The sequence below is a fragment of the Bombina bombina genome, chromosome 10 (assembly GCF_027579735.1).
Source record: "Bombina bombina isolate aBomBom1 chromosome 10, aBomBom1.pri, whole genome shotgun sequence".
NCBI lineage: Eukaryota > Metazoa > Chordata > Amphibia > Anura > Bombinatoridae > Bombina > Bombina bombina.
The window spans coordinates 50,053,856-50,073,167 of NC_069508.1; the positions used below are offsets into that span (position 1 = coordinate 50,053,856).

General features: G+C 40.2%; 1 protein-coding gene across 1 annotated transcript in view; it reads left to right on the top strand.

The window, feature by feature from the left end:
* Positions 1 to 13,269: 13,269 nt before the first annotated feature.
* PTBP2 (polypyrimidine tract binding protein 2) overlaps positions 13,270 to 19,312 on the top strand; it is a 142,774-nt gene continuing 136,731 nt past the window's right edge. The window contains exons 1-2 of the mRNA XM_053694058.1: positions 13,270 to 13,442; positions 18,401 to 18,431. Coding sequence (XP_053550033.1) covers positions 13,435 to 13,442; positions 18,401 to 18,431 — 39 coding nt within the window. The 5' untranslated portion in view covers positions 13,270 to 13,434. The remainder of the gene's footprint in view (positions 13,443 to 18,400; positions 18,432 to 19,312) is intronic.

Below are 19,312 nucleotides of genomic sequence, written 5' to 3' on the forward strand. Positions count from 1 at the left end.
AATTCACTGTGGAATCTCTCTAACTGCTGCTTTTCTGTTGCCAATCTCTTCAAGGACTTACTATGCTGGATTAACCTTCAACCTCCTGATTACCTGTCTCCAAACAATGCAAGTACTGTTTGTTTTGTGAAACTTTCAAACTGCCTGATTACTTGTTGCATACTCTGCAAAGACTGTCTGCACAGTGTTAACCCTCAAACTACCTGATTACATGTTGTTAACTCTGCAAGTTCTGACTACACCGTGTTAACCCTCAAACTGCCTGATTACCTGTTGCATACTCTGCAAAGACTATCTACACAGTGTTAACCCTCAAACTGCCTGATTACTTGTTGCATACTCTGCAAAGACTGTCTGCACAGTGTTAACCCTCAAACTACCTGATTACATGTTGTTAACTCTGCTAGTTCTGACTACACTGTGTTAACCCTCAAACTGCCTGATTACCTGTTGCATACTCTGCAAAGACTATCTACACAGTGTTTACCCTCAAACTGCCTGATAACAAATTACCTACTCCTGCATTATTAACTGTTTCCTGTTTTACCCTTCTTCTGTCTGAGTATAAGTGGACTATCCCTGCTCTCCTGATTCTGTGGAAGACATTTCCTGAAACCAGTTCCTTATTCAGAAGTCTATCTGGCTGATATCTTGAATTACTTTGGGCACAGGCTAACCCTGCTCCATATCGTGAGTAAATTGTTTTTTGGAGGTTGTCGTGGGGTCACGTCCTGGATTAAACTCAGAGTGCAAGGGTGTTGATTAAGTTCGCCCTAGCATTTGGGTCTTCTTCTGGACATTTCCTAACCTGACAATGAGATGGAAGTTTGAGGAGAGGGGAGATTGAGGAGGAGGAGAGGAAAAGAGAGGATTTTTTTCTCTCTCTCCCCCACTGTGTTCTGTTTTGTTTTCTTTTGGTTTGTCTTATTTTTATGATGTTGCTTTATTTTGCTTTTTTTCAGTACTTATTTTATTTTTTTATAAAAACAAAACAAAACACCCCAACAGGGTAAGAGGGTTAATTGAGTAAAATATCTGACAGTATATAGATGTATATATCCAGGATACCAGGTTTGCAATTATGGTGCACAGAAAAGGAACTACTGAATACACTAGATAATATGCGTCTGGCAATGACTGTGCTAGATTAAGATATTTTTGGGTTTTTATGTGCTGAATTGTTCTTCCATTTTTTTTCTGCTTTTTTTTCCTCTCTCTCGATGGATATATATAACTGTCATATTAAGGCATCCTGCGAGATGTAAAAAGATTACAAATGTGAGCTGTCTATATTTCTTGCTGTTTTTCTTCTTTTCTGCATTTGTTGGAATAAAAATATATTTAAAAAAAAAAAAAAAAAAACACACTGGACGCATGTACATAGGTTTGTAGTTATAACCACATGGGACGCATGTACACAGGTTTGTAGTTATAGCCACGCGGGACACATGTACACAGGTTTGTAGTTATAACAACGCGGGACACATGTACACAGGTTTGTAGTTATAACCACATGGGATGCATGTACACAGGTTTGTAGTTATAGCCACGCGGGACACATGTACACAGGTTTGTAGTTATAACCACGCGGGACACATGTACACAGGTTTGTAGTTATAACCATACGGGGACACATGTACACAGGTTTGTAGTTATAACCATACGGGGACACATGTACACAGGTTTGTAGTTATAACCACACGGGACGCATGCACACAGGTTTGTAGTTATAGCCACGCGGGACACATGTACACAGGTTTGTAGTTATAACCACACGGGACGCATGCACACAGGTTTGTAGTTATAACCACATGGGACACATGTACACAGGTTTGTAGTTATAGCCACGCGGGACACATGTACACAGGTTTGTAGTTATAACAACGCGGGACACATGTACACAGGTTTGTAGTTATAACCACATGGGATGCATGTACACAGGTTTGTAGTTATAGCCACGCGGGACACATGTACACAGGTTTGTAGTTATAACCACGCGGGACACATGTACACAGGTTTGTAGTTATAACCATACGGGGACACATGTACACAGGTTTGTAGTTATAACCACACGGGACGCATGCACACAGGTTTGTAGTTATAGCCACGCGGGACACATGTACACAGGTTTGTAGTTATAACCACGCGGGACACATGTACACAGGTTTGTAGTTATAACCATACGGGGACGCATGTACACAGGTTTGTAGTTATAACCATACGGGACGCATGTACACAGGTTTGTAGTTATAACCACACGGGACGCATGCACACAGGTTTGTAGTTATAACCACACGGGACGCATGTACACAGATTTGTAGTTATAACCACACTGGACGCATGTACACAGGTTTGTAGTTATAACCACACTGGAAGCATGTACACAGGTTTGTAGTTATAGCCACACAGGGCGCATGTACACAGGTTTGTAGTTTAAACCACACGGGACACATGTACACGGGTTTGTAGTTATAACCACATAGGATGCATGTACACAGGTAAGGGAGCAACTAAGTGATATCACAAATGATAAGCCCTTTTCAGCATTTTCTCGTAATTTCATAAATAAGCATAATTACAAAGTTGTTGCATTTAAGTAGAATGCTATTGAAGTAATAAAGAATTATACTAGAGGAGGGGATAAATTGAGGTTATTGTCTAGAGTCTAGACAAGAGATAAATTGTATCTTTAAACTCCAGCCCCCTTGAGATTTCATTTGTATATGAGATATCGATTACTGGGAGTTAGTAACTGTTCTAAATCATTGTTACTTTATTTTTGATTAATGCATCTCCTTTTCTTTTTTTTTCTGAATTATAGTCTTAGGGCAATAGATTATGGGTACAGATTTGTCATGCTCTCAAGTGTAGCAGAAGCGTCTATACTTAATGTAGATTGGGAACCCAGGAGAAGATGGTGCTGCACCGCTTTCGAGGTCTGCAGTCGTCCACCACGCTATCAGGAGAGGTTTTGCTGTTGCCAGAGCGGGGGCCACGCCGAGTTAGCATGGCCGTCTCACTGGAGGCTACCTAGTAAGTCTGAGCATTATGTTTTTACTTTGTGCGCTATTCTTAGCACTTTCTTAACCTTGGCCTTGTTCTTGGCATCAAGCCTGAATGGAAGGTGTTAAAATGTCACCTCAGACTCCCAATCAGTGCTTGGTTATTCACGACTTTTTTTTTTATTCACGACGGTTTTTTCAGACAAACAAATGTCAGCATGTTCAAATGTTACTCTTTCATATGGACGACAGAAAATATTTTAGTGCAGCGTCCCTTTAAAAGAGAACAACTTGTTAAATAATAGCTGTACTGTTTTGCAGCTATAATGATTGCCATCCCATAACTATTAATAATAGATGCACCAAAGCCCTCCTATATCTATAAATAATAGATGGACCCCTTGGGGAAAAAAATAGCTGCCTGTTAAGAGGAGTTCAGTCACTTTTACCACATACTCTGTAAATAGTATCTTATAACCGGTGTTAAAATCTTTTAATCTAAAATTTATTTTGTGATCCAGAGTTTACCTCTATTTTCAAATTTGCTTTGTTCCTATGGTATTCTTTTGTTGAAGAGATACCTAGGTAGTTTTTTGGAGCTCTACATGGCAGGAAGTAATGTTGCCATCTAGTGGTCTTGTACATGAATAACATTCTTACAAAATTGCTGCCACAATCTTTAGCCTAGACCCCTGCCTTTCAACAAAAGATATAAAGAGAACAAAGAACATTTGATAACTATCCTTTCCCCTGTCATTGTTGTATCGGGTGTTGATTATTTGTGAAATACCCAGTTAATATAACTTCTATGTGTTGTGTAGTGTTCTAACCAGTCATGTTTGCTTTCTATGGCCGATACTATACATGTGTTTTTTGCTTTCATCATTTTTGCTTTCATCAAAAAACTATTTGCAGCTTTCATCATTTATGTAATATATTTGTTACATCTTGCTTTTACAGGGACATAAATAAGAAAATGATTTAAATGTGTTTAAGCCGCAGGCATAACTGCAGGGGTCTCGGAGGTCTTAAATGAGACTGGGCCCACATCCCTAGGGGGCCCGTCTTGCACTGTAATCAGTAGCGGCATCAGGGGAGGAACTACCATTGGTGCAGCAGGTGCAGTGCCAAAGTGTTGGGGGAGGGGCCCATAGCAGCCAGTTTATACATAGGCGTGTGCAGAATGTGTACAATCCTAATGCAGGGGAGTCTTTTTTTAGTGCAGGCCCATCTATCTATCTCTAATCTATCTAGATATCTATCTATCATATATCTATCGATCTCTCATGTATCTGTCTACCTATTATCTATCTATATTCAAAATCATTATACAGCATGTATATTATTACTATTGCTTACTACTGAAGTATTTTTGGGGGGGGGCAAAAACAATTTGCACCAGGGCCCTCTGTTGAGTAGGTGCTACTGAGCAGCATCACCAGAGGAGGGGTCTGATGGGTCTGACAGGGCTCCACCTCCAAGGGAGGAAAATGTTCTCAGCCACAGAGAACCAACTTAAATTCTGTGGAATATGGTTGTCAGTATATCATCAAAATTAGGGATGCACCAAAATTTCGGCCGCAGAAAGTTTTGGCCGAAAATGCCATTTTTGGTTTTCTTTTTTTTTGCCTTTTATTTTCGGTAAAATTATTGTGTAGCATATTTCAAATTTGATGCCAGACTAGAGCTGATGTTTGAGTTCATTACTTGACTTACTGTTTTGCATATAATAATACTTTTCTAGGACTATACTTTATTTTGATAATTGGTAAAAAAACAACAAAAAAAATGGTTAAATCTGATTTTGTTACACAGAACTAAATAAAGAATAATACTATTGATGCACCAAAATTTGGGCCATCGAAAATGTGCAACTCCAATTTCGGCCCAAAGAGGACCAAAATGGCTAAAAATGTACAGCCCTCCCCTGTTCTATTGAGTTACATGCCTATCCTTAGCATAAGGTGAGCAGCACAGCACTGGCATGCTACACAGAGCACACACATAAGTACCATGACATAATGATATTCGAAATCAGCAGTGCCCTTTTTTTTTAGAAGGAAACCAAAGTTCTGATTACAGTATTCAAAAGGGGATAAGTAACATGTTTATAAACACTTGATATTATCAGACACAGCCCTAAGCACACACAGTGAATATGTATAAGCCTTATATACAGTGCTTATACATCAGCCTCTTGTGCGTAGACATTCTATTCGCCTGAAGCAAATATGCGTGCACACTATATATGCATAAGCCCCAAGCTCGCACACAGTTGGTACAAATTAGCACCCACCAGACAGTGTATACAAAAAAAGCACAGTAACTTTCTATAACCACCTTGTACGTAAGGTCATAGCTAAGTCCGGTGGTCCTGGTGATAGGTGACAGGCAGACTCCATTTGGGGCTCCGGACATATAATCTGACAGGTCAGTGTGAGACCCGAACCAGGAACTAGGCAGAGATATGATGAGAGACACCCAAAAACAAAACACATGTCCACCTCGTATTGTTCTCTGGCTATAACCACGCTCTCCCTTGTAGAGCTCCACCAGTTTCAATGCAGATCACGCCCTATGGTACAAGTGACCACGCCCATTTGTTGGAGCTTTCCCGCCTACAAGCTCTCTCAGCTACACACACACACACTGTAGTTAAAAAAGAAAAAAAAATTCGGTTTTGTTTCGGTTTTCGGCCAGGGGCATCCTAAATTTTCGGTATCGTTTCGGTCCAGAATTTTCATTTCGGTGCATCTGCTTAAAGGGACATGAAACCCAAATTTTTTCTTTCATGATATAGAATACAATTTTAAACAACTTTCCAATTGACTTCTATTATTTAATTTGCTTCCTTCTCTTGTTATCCTTTGCTGAAAAGGTTTATCTAGGCAAGCTCAGGGGCAGCAGAGAACATAGGTTCTAGCAGTTGATTGGTGGGTGCATATATATATTGATTGTGATTGGCTCAACCATGTGTTCAGTTAGAAACCATTACTGCTCCTTCAACAAATGATACCAAGAGAATGAAACAAATTAGATAATAGAAGAAAATTAGAAAGTTGTTTAAAATTGTATTCTCTATCTGAATCATGAAAGACTTTTTTTGGTTTTGTGATTAGAGCAGGAAGAGACGTCACTGTTTGTGGGCGGGGCTTAGATCCAGTTGTCTGTGTCGCAGTTAGTTATAGAAATCAACCTGACTAGATGTATGTTTCTGTGCTCTGTAATAAAATAGAGTTGTACCATCATCGCTGTGTCCTGCATATGTCCTGCATCTCATGACATGGTGTCAGAAGTTCTTGCCTGCGCATCTGTTCCTGATCGATGATGATGTCAAAGTTTACCCCACCTGAGCCTTTTGACTTCTCTCAGCCTGCAGCTTGGCCCACATGGCGTCAGCGGTTTCAGAGCTTCAGGATCGCTTCCGAACTGAACAAGGAGAGTGGTGAAGTACAAGTTAATTCTCTTTTATACTCTATGGGGAAGGATGTGGAGCCAGTGGTCAATGCTTTTATTTTCCAAGAAGGGGAAGAATTTAACTTTGGGCACTGAGTTTATCCATAACTATATCACTTTGTGCCCAAAAGAAATGTGATTCATGATAGAGCTTGTTTTCACAAACGTAATCAGCGTGTTGGAGGATCTGTGGAGTCATTTGTGCGCAGCCTGTATGAAGTAGCTGAATTCTGTGAGTTTTGTGTTGCTAAAGAAGAGCAAATCAGAGACAGAATAGTTATTGCAATTGCAGATGCTGAAGTCTCACTGAAGCTGCAGTTAGAGCCTGATTTAACATTAGATGGAGCTATTAGGATGGCCCGCCAGAGTGAACTGGTGAAAAAGCAAAGTGCTGATCTGAGGTCTGAGAGTATTTTGGATGAAGTGCAACAGTTCGGGAAAACTGCTAGTGAAAGGCACAGTGTGAGCGGTAGATCTAAAATAATAGATAGACCTAGAGGTGGATGGGAGCAGCATGCCTGATGCACACGGTGCAACCGTGCCCATGATCAGAGTGCCATATGCCCGGCCAGAGATAAAAGATGCAGAAAATGTAACAGAATGGGCCATTTTGAAGTGGTGTGTAAAACTGAATACATTAAGGAGATACAGGTGGATAGTGACCAAGAGGGTCAGGAAGAGTCTTTTGTGGGGTCTGTTGTGGAACGGCCAAGCTCAGAGGAAGATTGGAAGGTTACTTTTACTGTAATGGGAGCCAAAGTTGATTTTAAGATTGACACAGGAGCAGATATCACTGTAATGTCTTTTTCTGCATTTATGAAACTGCCTCAACAGCCCCAGCTGTTACTACAAATGTCCATAGTCCCGGTGGCCGCATTGATTGTGCGGGGAAATTACTTGCCAGCTGTGAGTACAAGCAAAGGAAATTCACTATGTGGGTGCATGTGATTCGAGGTCAGTGTGCTAGCAATTTATTGAGCAGAAAAGCAGCCTGTGACTTGGGCCTAGTGGCCAGAGTGAATGAGATCTCCGAAGATATGTTTGGTGAATTGGGCCTACTGAATTGCAAGCCAGTCCGTATAGCACTTAAAAGTGACGCAGTCCCATACAGTATTTCTACTCCCTGTAGAATTCCGTTCCCGCTCATGCCTCAAGTGGAGAAGGAGCTTATGTGCCTGAAGTCTATGGCGGTTATTGAAGATGTTGAATCAACTGATTGGTGTGCCCCCATTGTTTCTGTTGCAAAGAAAAACGGAAAGGTGCGCATCTGTGTGGACCTGAAAAGGTTGACTGAGGCAGTATAGTGAGAGAGATTTGTGCCGCCGACATTAGAAGATATAGCTCCAAAGTTGGCTGGGACAAGTTCTTTTCTACATTGGACGCTTCTAGCGGCTTTTGGCAGATCCCCCTAGATCCAAAGTGCCGCAAACTGACTACCTTTATCACACCAGTAGGTCGGTTTTGCTTCTGCAGACTCCCCTTTGGGATATCCTCTGCTCCTGAAATCTTTCAAAGGGAAATGAGTTCTCTCCTAAGTGACCACGTGGGCATGGCAGTCGTCATGGACGACATTCTAGTGTATGGGTCTACAGTGGAGGAGCATGATCAGCGTTTAAGTTGTGTGCTGCAGGCTATCAAAGAGTCTGGGCTGAAGTTAAATAAAGAAAAATGTCATTTTAGGAAAACTGAATTATGTTACTTTGGGCATATTATCAATAGGGATGGCATCAAACCAGACCCCGAGAAAATTTGTGCTATTGAACAGATGAAAAGTCCTTCTGATGTACATGAGCTAAGACAAATATTGGGCCTTGCAAATTATGTGGGCAAGTTTCTGCTAGATTTATCCACAGTTCTACACCCTATCACAGAGTTGCTAAAGAAAGACGTTGCCTGGGTCTGGGGACCTTCACAATAAAAATCCTTTATGCAGGCCAAGTCCCTGCTGGGGTCTGCCCCAGTGCTGGGGTTCTACGACCCTTCTAAAAAGACTGTGGTTAGTGCTGATGCAAGCAGTTATGAGTTGGGGGCTGCTCTCCTGCAGTTGAATGAAAATAAACTACAGCCCATCGCTTACTGTTGCCGCACACTGACGGCTGCTGAGTCAAAATACGCTCAAATTGAGAAAGAGTGCCTGGCTGCGGTTTGGGCCTGTGAGCGCTTCCAGCGTTACCTTGTAGGTTTGGAGAAATTTAGTCTAGAGACTGACCATAAACCGCTTGTCCCTCTAATCAACTCCTACGATATCGACAAAACACCTTTAAGATGCCAGAGACTTTTAATGAGACTACTCAGGTTCAATGTTCAGGCAGTGCATGTGCCGGGGAAGCAACTGGTGGTGGCAGATACACTATCCAGGCTCCTGCTGGCTGCTGCTGAAGAGTCTTCAATCGAATCGGACGTGAAAGTGTATGTTGATTCGGTTCTGGCCTCAAAGTCCATTTCTTCAAGGAAACTGGAAGAAATAAAGAAAGAGACATATTTGGACACAGATCTGCAAGAGGTTATAAAGTACATAAAAGAAGGCTGGCCCGAGAGCCGGGCAGCCTGGTTGTCTTTAAGTTCTTACCAGTCAGAGAGGTCGCAGCTCACAGAGCTGGAGGAGTTGGTGCTGTTCCAAGACCGCATCGTTATTCCTGTCAGCATGAGAAAGGAGATGTTAAACAGGATTCACGATGGCCACCTAGGCATTACAAAGTGCAGAGAGAGGGCAGCTACAGCTGTGTGGTGGCCTGGGATCAGCTCCGACATTGCAAATCACGTGTCTAAATGTGCCTTTTGCCGGGAACGCCGGCCTACTCAGAGAAGGGAGCCCTTGATTTCTACTCCACTGCCTGCAGGGCCGTGGCAGAAAATAGCTGCTGATTTGTGTAAACTGCACGGGAAAAAGTTTCTTGTTGTGATCGACTACTATTCCAGGTATTTGGAAATTGCGCCTTTGAATGATATCACAAGTCAAGCCGTTATCATTCGTCTGAAGAGCTTGTTAGCACGGTGGGGCATTCCAATGGAGCTGGTAAGTGATAATGGCATGCAGTTCAATTCTACGGAGTTCAGTACTTTCAGATGCCTCATGTGATTGGCTCACCCATGTGCATTGCTATTTCTTCAACCAAGGATATCTAAAGAATGAAGCCAATTAGATAATAGAAGTAAATTGGAATGTTGTTTAAAATTGTAGTCTATCTAAATCATGAAAAAATACATTTGGGTTTCATGTCCCTTTAAGAATAGAAACTTTCAGTATAGGTAGGGATACCACTAGCTACTTGTAAACCATTTAATACACACCAGCGGGTAAAATATTTAATTGGGTACGGATTGAAGCAGAGAAAATGTTGGGTAAACTGTCCTTTTTACAATTGGAACAAATAAAGGGGACTTTCATTCATGAAGTATAAAATACTTCATGCTGAAAGATCCTTTATTTGCTGGGATCCTTCGCCGCACTGAGCTGTTCAGGCAGCCCACGGCAGAACGCTATTTTGCTGAGAGGTGACGTTTCCACCTCTTAGCCAATAGTCGTGCGGGCTCACAGCAAATAGCGTTCTGCCGTGGGCTGCCTGATGAGCTCAGTGAGGCATACGCTTCAAACAAAAAAAGGAGCTTTGAGCATGAAGTATTTTATGCTTCATAAATGATAGTCCCCTTTATTTGTTCCAATTGTAAATCCTAGCGTTTCACAAACGCTAGGATTTACTATCATTTTAACTCTGGAAGTAGGAATAATTCCAATTTTTCATTGAGTTTCCTGTAAAAAATAGACTAGGGGTTAGATTCCATAAGACCATCTACTGAGAGAGGCCTAGGGGCAGCTAAGTGACAGCTCAGTTGCTATCGGTAGCTATGGGTCAGTCATAGCACTTGAGACACTTAAAAGTTAAGAATCTCAAGCTTTACAGCTGCTCCTAAACAATGACGCTCATATCATCAGAATCTTATGATTGGTGTGTGGCCGCCTGCAAAACCCCTTGCAACATTAATTAGTCTCAATCCAAAATCATATAGGCAAACAAAACTCAATACAGATGATCAAATAAAAGATCCATTGCATTCATTGAAAGGGACATTGTACTGAAAATGTTCTCCCTTCTAATGTATTTTTAATGATCAGTTTGATATACTGGAGTGTATTAAAATGTTTACACATTTTATTTTTATTGTGTCATTTGATATAGTTACTTTTCCTGTTAAAACCATCTATACTAAAAATTTCAATACTGCAGTATTGGCTACAGAAAAGCTATATAAACATTAGGCACTGGGGGGGGGGGGGGGGGGGGAATCAACTTCCCATTTATAAATGGTGTTCCTACATTAGCTTTCAATTCATTGGGGCATATTAATCAAGCTCCATAACTTGTCCACCTGTTCTAAGGCCCCGGACAGAAATCAACCCGATTGAATACGATCGGGTTGATTGACACCCCCTGCTAGCAGCCGATTGGCCGCAAATCTGCAGGGGGCGGCATTGCACCAGCAGTTCTTGTACATGCCAACAGCGTATGCTGTCGGCAGTTATCGATGTGCAGCGGACACGATACGCTACTTCGTATCATATCTGTTTGCACATTGATAAATATGCCCCATTGACCTTATCTGCTACTTGCAATGTCCCTTTAACCTGCCACCTCAATAATGTTGAACAATAACCTCATTCTACAACAGTTAAACCAGGGCTCGACAAACCCAGGAGCCACTGGTTCCTAGAATTTTAACCCTTGCTCCTAACTTTTGGGGTTATTCTCAATATATCTATAAAGAAACACCACCGTCTGGCTCTTTAAAGTTTTTCTGGCTCCTAAATATTCTTACTGGCTCCTAAATTTTAAACAGATTAGTCGATCCCCAAGTTAAACCAATCTGCAGTCTTCCAAATGCTTTAAACCTCATATTACCCTAATTGCAACTCTGTTCCAGTGCAATTAACTATAAATGTGTCCCTGTCCTAAAACAATTAACCGTAAACGTGTCCCTGTTGCAGAGCAACTCATCCTATCCATAACTCTCTTAGTGCAATTAACCCTAGCCACAACCTTATACAAGTAAAGGTAACCCCAAATGTGACTCTACCTCAGTGCAATCAAGTCTAACCTTTACCCTGTGTCCCAGGGTAATTAAGCCTAACTGCAAACCTTTTTCTGTGCATTTAAGCCTAAGCATGACCTTGTCCCATTGCAATTAAACCCGAACAGTGACCTCATCTCAGTGTAGTTAAACAGACAAAAGGACATTGTAGTCAATTTGTTTCCAAGTTTCATCTAAAAGAGGGCATTTCAAAATCTTTACATTGAAACAGAACTGCTCAATAAGGAACAAGCAATGGATCTGTAGCTTATTCATTAGCGAGTTAACATCTGGGAAAAGCTTCTTTTAGCCCTTATGTGCTTTTCACAGAGAAGAACTTTCCTGAAGTATTTCAGTCTGATTCTGCCTAAAATGGATAGTTCGGCCCTGAAGAGTTGGAAAAGTATCCTAAAGGTGATGGGGGAAGGTCCACATATGGACACCTAGCTCAGAGTGCCTAGTGGAATATGGTTGCACCTCATTGATAAGACCCACAGAAGACAAAAATAATTATCTGGAAATGCCTGGTATTTCGGGGCTAGGCTGTACTTTATAGGCAGGATCAGACTGATATTCTTCAGGAAAGTTCTCCTCTTTGACACGCACAATTGGGCTAAATAAGGCTGTTCCCCAGTTGGTGACCTGACAAATATCAAGCTACTAAGCCGTTGTTCGTTCCTGATCAAGCATTTCTCTATGTATATTTGTATTATGACCCCAAGAAAAGTCTACCTAAGAATGAAGAGGGGAAACCAGACGTGGACTGCTTGTTCAAAGTGCCTAAAGTGATATGAATACACGTTACTGATGAAGCCCACAGAAGGCAGAAATGGTCAAGTGGGGCTGCCATGTTCCTCATTCAGAGAAGGGTTGCCTGATATTTTGTGGCTGGACTGACCTTTTTAGGCGGGATCAGACTAATATACTTGAGGAAAGTTCTTCTCTGCGAAAGGTACACTTATGCTAAAAGAGACTGCTCCCAGGAGGTAACTTGCCAAAGACCAAGCTACTGAGCTGTAGTTTGTTCCTAACTGAGTGCTTCTCTCTCAGTGTATATTTGTATTATGAACTGAAGTAAAGGCTCCCAACAGCTGGTTGGGGAACCAGACATGGACTCCCTGACCAATGTGTCTATTGGGATATGGATGCACCTCCTCAGTTTACTATGAAAAAATACAAGATTATGGTGAAATTCCACTATATCACAATAAAGCAAAGTGAGAACTCAGCACTAATTATATAGATTTTTTTTATTTTGCACCATGCAGATGGCAGAAAAAAAAAATAGCTGAAGCACAACTGCTCACAGAGCACTTACACGGATGAAAGAAATTTTGAGATAAAATATCTTTTTTTTTTAACTTAGAGACTTTCTTATGATTAAGGTGTAACTTGTGTATTTTTATTTGCAAAAATTCTTCTAAGGAAAATTAGCACAAGTTTTGTAATGTTTAACATGCAGAGGCTCCCTTGGAATACGCCTGTATGCAGCCTGCAAGCACCTGAAACAATGTATTATGCCCCCGCCTCTAGCACTCGGCGCGCGCACGTGAATTTTAGATGCGCGTGCATGGCATCTGTGTTTTCCTCCTTTCACCACAAACTACATGACATTTCACACATCTTAAACTGTTTATTTAACCTTTAGTTCTTAGTTACTGTCTGAATCCATTTTAATCAGCACTGTTGCATGTAAAAGGAGTTTTTATCTTCAGCTAAGCCAGCTGTCAGCAGTATCTTGGTAAAACATTATCTCTCCGGCTGCTGTTCGTGTATTTCCGCCGGGTGTCGTAAGTCGGCTCGCCTAGTTTCGGGAATTTCCGTCACACCAGGAAACGCCATTTTGTTGCTGTGTGAAGTCGGAGGTAGCGCTGTTCAAGATCTTACAGGAGCATTGTGCATATTGGAAATGGACGGGTATGTATCAAAACCACCATTCACCTAAATAACCCATATTAGCATGCTGCATTTGCTACTGTAACAATGTATTTGTTTCCGGAGTGATTAGGCACACCTTAGGTACAAAATCTCACAACGGCGGGAAACCGGGAGATTTTAGAAACAGTGTGGTGATTATTTTTTTTAGAGCTAGCTAGGCTGGTAGTTGCGGCGTATGTTGGGTTTGTGAGGAAAATTACGCGCGTGGCAGCGGAGAACCAAGGCCTCCATTTTGAGGCCGTCCGTGCGTTTTACCTTGGCGCCTCTTTCCCTGGTTCCTGAAACGTGTTAGATTTTTGCTGCACGTATAATATCGTTCATACGTTTAATATTTAGGGACAACTTTTATAATGGTCGTGGCTTGCATTTAGCTTAGGCGTTGTGTGGTCTGTGTTGGCTCGTACACCTGAATAATATTACCATCCCATTAAATACTGTCTCGCATTATAATTTATTCAATTCTTGTGATATTTACTCGTTTAAAATATTTAGCTTATAAACCATGTGCATATATTATATTCAATATAATAAATATTATAAATATAGTGTGTGTTGAATAAAAATAATTAAAGCTTTGTGTGAAGCTGATCATGGGGCTTTGCTATAAGGACGAATCCTTTTGTGTCCTGGTCTCAGAGATCCTGGGAAATCATTCAGTACATGGCTATGTCTGATGTTGGGGGTGGGGGTCATGTTTATTGTGGCCAGTGCATCATATTATTTGCTGCTTCATGGGCATAACATTGCTGGTGTGCATTCAGACATAGAATTAGGTTTTATAGGCCATGAAATACATATAATAGTTTTTAAAGGGACACACTGGCATAATTTGGTGTAGTAGAATGTTTGATGCACCTGTGCTTGCCTCTCTGTTTAGACTCCATAAAGGGGTTAAACACTGTTTATTTGTTGTAATAAAAAGCACTAAACAGTGGGCTATACTTAACACTTTCATGACTGGGCCCTGCAGACCGTGATCCCATTCATAAAAAAACGTTGGCTTAAGTACAGCCAAATGGCTAGGAAGTTCCATACCGTCCTAAGGCATACTTTTTTTTTTTTTTAACTGAACCCCTTGCGCCAATCCAAATGAGATGTCATGCGGGGTATAGCCCGTTGTACCGCATTACATATATCTATGGCCGACCTTCAAGAAGCTCCAGCAGTCTCGATTGTCAAGTTACAGCTAAGAATTGCTCTTTCTGGGCTGCACGATTGTTGTGTGTCACTGTAATGATCTCCATTTGTGCTGGTGGGAGGTTTCATAGGGAGGCAGGCACAGCGGTGGAGGGAGGGGCGGAGCCCTACTTATAGAAAATTCCATTAAAGGGATATGAAACTATTTTTTTTCTTTCTTTCTTGATTCAGATAGAGCATGCAATTTTCAGCAACTTTCTTATTTACCCCTATTCATTTTTCTTCGTTCTCTTGGTCTCTTTACTTGAAAAGACAGGAATGTAAGCTTAGGAGCTGGCCAATTTTTAGTTTAGCACCTGGATAGCGCTTGCTAATGGACATCCAGATTAACCATCCATCTGGGAAATCTTTTAATGAACTATATTAACCTGACTGTAAATGAGATAGTTATGAAGAAGTTGAAATCGGAGAAAAGTCATCATTAATCAGCAAGCGCTACCCAGGGTGCTGAACCAAAAATTGTCTGGTTCCTAAGCTTACATTCGTGCCTTTTCAAATAAAGATACCAAAAGAACAAAGAAAATTGATAATAGAAGTAAATTAGAAAGTTGTTTAAAATTGCATGCTCTATCTGAATCATAAAAAATTTTTGGGTTTCATATCCCTTTAAGTGTGGATGGGAGAAGGAGGGAAGGTACACTACAGGAAAATGGGGAATAAGGGTGGGAGGGACCCTACATTAACGATTATAGAGGGGTGGGGGAGACCGCTACAGAAAATAAAAATAAACTGGGTACTGACATTTGCTAGTACATAATATGGCGGACAGGAGGGATTAGGGAAGTGGGAGGGTAAGGGGTGATCCTACACTGCAGAAAATAAGTAAATATAATTAATTTAAATAAATAAAACTTTGCAGACTGTGTCTGGCAATACCTAAAGTGGTGGTCAGACATGTGGGGAAGGGGGGAGCTTTTTTGGAGGGATCAGGGAGGTGGAATGAAACGTCCTACTAGCACAAATCATGTTATTGCAGGGCCAAACTGCAGAATATTTAAAGGGATGGGAAAGTCAAAATTAAAGTTTTAGGGGTTAATGCCTTCAGCCCGCTGAAGAGCCACACTAACCCGGTCCTCCATTAGGGCAGCATGGAACGTTCCTACCATATATGGTGTCCTGCAGCATCCCCCTTTGATGAAGGCAAGGATCGGCCTGGAGTGCCTACCTAGTAGCGTAGGCAGTTTCCTATGATCTGATCTTGGCCTTGAAATCATGTGATCGTATCGACAGTGTTAAGAACAATACAGTAGTATTACACTGTAACAGGAAATTAAAATACAGGTTTTTTTCTTTCAATTTTAACAACTTTAACTGCACAATCTAGAATCACTTCAAAATACAGCCTTTTACATTACTATTTTTAAAATAATAAAATTACTAAAAAATTACCACTTTCCCTGCTAGTCGCAATTTTCTCTTCAATTTGTGTTTGAAAATGCAAATGCTAGTCCCTAAATCTGGAGTTTCAAAATCCAAACTTATTCTGAAATCCAAACTTTTTAACTAACATTTTTAACACATTGTTTGGCAGATTTAATTAGTGGTAGAGTTTAGAATCACTTTTTAATATCAGTTTAAATTTTAGCTGGGTGGTCGGTAAAATCAACCATGTGGTTTTCCTTTTTAAATGGTCCTGGGGAGAACACTGTGTGTATGTAGTTTGTTTTTACGTATAAACATGTGGGTAAGGGTTTGAATTTTGCAGAATGCACTCTAGCATTTCTGGTGTGGTGGAACTTTTATCATTTTGCATGTTTTTTTTTTATTTCAGTATTGCAAAGCTGTTTCACTATACATAATTAAAGGGGTATTTAGGTCAAAGTGTACCTTTCGTGGATCAGCGCATGCAATTTTAAACAATATCCCAATTTTATTCTCTTGGAATAAAGTATAAACCTTGATAGGGCCTCGGGAGCGTGCATGTATCTTAAATTGATTTGTAACGTTTCCCATTTGTATAATCAGATCCGGAATGGAAACAATATTTTATATGGAGAATAGTTCAAACCGCTGGCTCACAAAAAAATAGTTACTTTTGAAATGGTTGGCCGGAGCAAGGGTTATCAGAATTTTATCTCTATATAAAAAAGTAAGTTATAGCGTATCTTTATTAGAATGGATGAATTAAAGTGAATGTCAACTTTCATGAATGTGAAAGCCCTGTTTTTAAAAATACTATTTAAAAACAGGGGCACTTTCATTCATGAAAGTTTACATTGAAGCCGTTATTTTAAAATACTTTTTATTCCTAGCAAGCGCGGAACACCGGAGCAGCAATTTCCCCACCTCCAGATCGTCTCTTAAAGTGAAGGTCAAGTCTGGCGCATTGCTTAACATTTTTCAATAGCTGACTAAAATTAAGTATTATGTTCATTCATCAATTTATTTATAAATATTATCATTATTATTTTTCACCTTTAAATTCATCTAAGTTTTCGTCGTATTAACCGCCCGCCATACTCCCGTTATTGATTGACATTTCTGGTATCCAATATATCATCTAACCCCGTGGCGTCCAGCCCCTTTTCTCTCGCGTCACTACAACGTTCTGCGCATGCGTTAAAAAAACTGCGCTACTGAGCTACTGTTCTGCGCTACTGAGTGTACGATACGCATGCGCATTTAGAAGATACTGTTGTGCACGAGCGTAGTCCGCTTGTAGGAACTACAGCATCGTCACAACAACAGATAAATAAGGAAGTGTGGTAGGGGCGGCGCGAATAGAATAACGGAGGTATTTTATATATATATTTTGTTTGAAAAAGAAGAGTTTTATAAAAATATAAACTTAGCGACTGTATTATTTGTATATTAAGGTTTACAATGGTGCATTGCAATATGCAAAAATTGACCTTCACTTTAAGTCAGAAATGACGCATCCGGCTTCCTCCAATAATGGCTTCCCCATAGAGCAAACATTGCCTGAGGCCACGCCGTGATTGGAGGAAGCCAGATGCGTCATTTCTGAAGTAAGAAGAGACGTTCTGGGGGCACAGGAATCGCTGCTCTGTTGTTCCACAGTTGCCAGGAATAAAAGGTAAGTATTTTAAAAGAAATGCTTCAATGTAAACTTTCATCAATGAAAGTGCCCCTGTTTTTAATAGTATTTTTAAAAACAGGGCTTTCATTCGTGAAAGTTGACATTCACTTTAAAGTCCATCTAAAATATTGTTTCCATTCTGGAACTGATTATACAAATTGGAAACGTTACTATCACTTTAAGGACTCAATGCAGCAGTGTTTGAAACATTGTATTACATTACTACAATCTTTGTTGCAAACACTGCTGCTATAGAGTGTCTGACGTGCCCTCTCCTAAAGTCCTATGAACCTACCTGAGTTTATTCTTCAAAGGATACAGAGAAAACAAAGCAATTTTGATAATAGAAGTAAATTGGAACATTGTTTAAAATCACATGCTCTATCTCAAGCATGAAAGTTTAATTTTTAAATAAATTCAGTGTTGAGGTGTGGGACCACGTTTTAAGGAAAGGATGAAAATAAAACTCAAAAAACAGTAATTTGTTTGGAAATGCCTCTTCGATGTAATAGACTATGCCCTTATATGTTTGCTAAAAAATTTGTTTAATATTTTTATTTGTAGCCATACACATGTAATCAAATTAGAATTGTCTCTTGTTCTTTTATCATTTGAGAATTGTGCAGCAAATGTATTTGTTTATAAATATTGTTTTATGTAAACATGGAAATGAGGTAACCCTTTTACCTTTCTTTTACAGTATTGTTACTGATGTCGCAGTTGGAGTTAAGGTATGCTTTATTTTTTACTAATGTTTTATAGCCTTAAATTCTTAAAGGGACAGTATACAGTACACCAATTGTCATATAACTGCATGTAATAGACACTATTATAAAGAAGAATATGCACCTATACTGATAAAAATCCAGGATAAACCTTTTTAAAATGTACTTTGTAGCTCCCAATTTAGCACTGCTGATGAGGTTATGCTGGGACACCCACTGAAATGGGCTGAGAAAGAAGCAAGAAAAGCAGACAATTCCTTCTACCCCTCCTCTATATATGAAAAGACCCTGTACACAAGCTGGAGTCTGTAGACATCAGTATTCATCTATAACTTTGGGGCTTGGTTAGGAATCTGAAAATCAGCACAATGTTGTTTGAAAAGCAAAACTATACATTTTTACAATAATACCCCCAGATGGGATATATAAATGTAGTTCTAATAAAAGTTTAGAAAATCTAATTGTTATGCTGCTGTATTATTTGGATCCTTACCAGGGTGTATGCACCACCTTGATTGGCAACCATTCTAAGCGAGTCCCTGAACTGTAGGCAAATTGTAATATGGCCACTTGGCCAGTAGACGCTTGTCTTATGCACAGTAAGCACATTTGATACATTCTTCTTAAATAAGCACTGTAGCACACCCAAAAAATAGGCTTCCATATACAGTTAAAGGGACTCTTGTGACTAGCGTTTAACCCATTATAGAAGCCAGTTAGTAAAGCTCTGAACCTTTATACCGGGCTCTGCCATATTGTAAGGGGTTGACATATCTGTTTAAAATGTAGGAGCCAGTAAGCATATTTAGGAGCCAACCAGTGGTATTTGTATATAGATATAGACAATACCCCAAATGGTTAGGAGCCAGGGGTAAAATTCTAGGAGC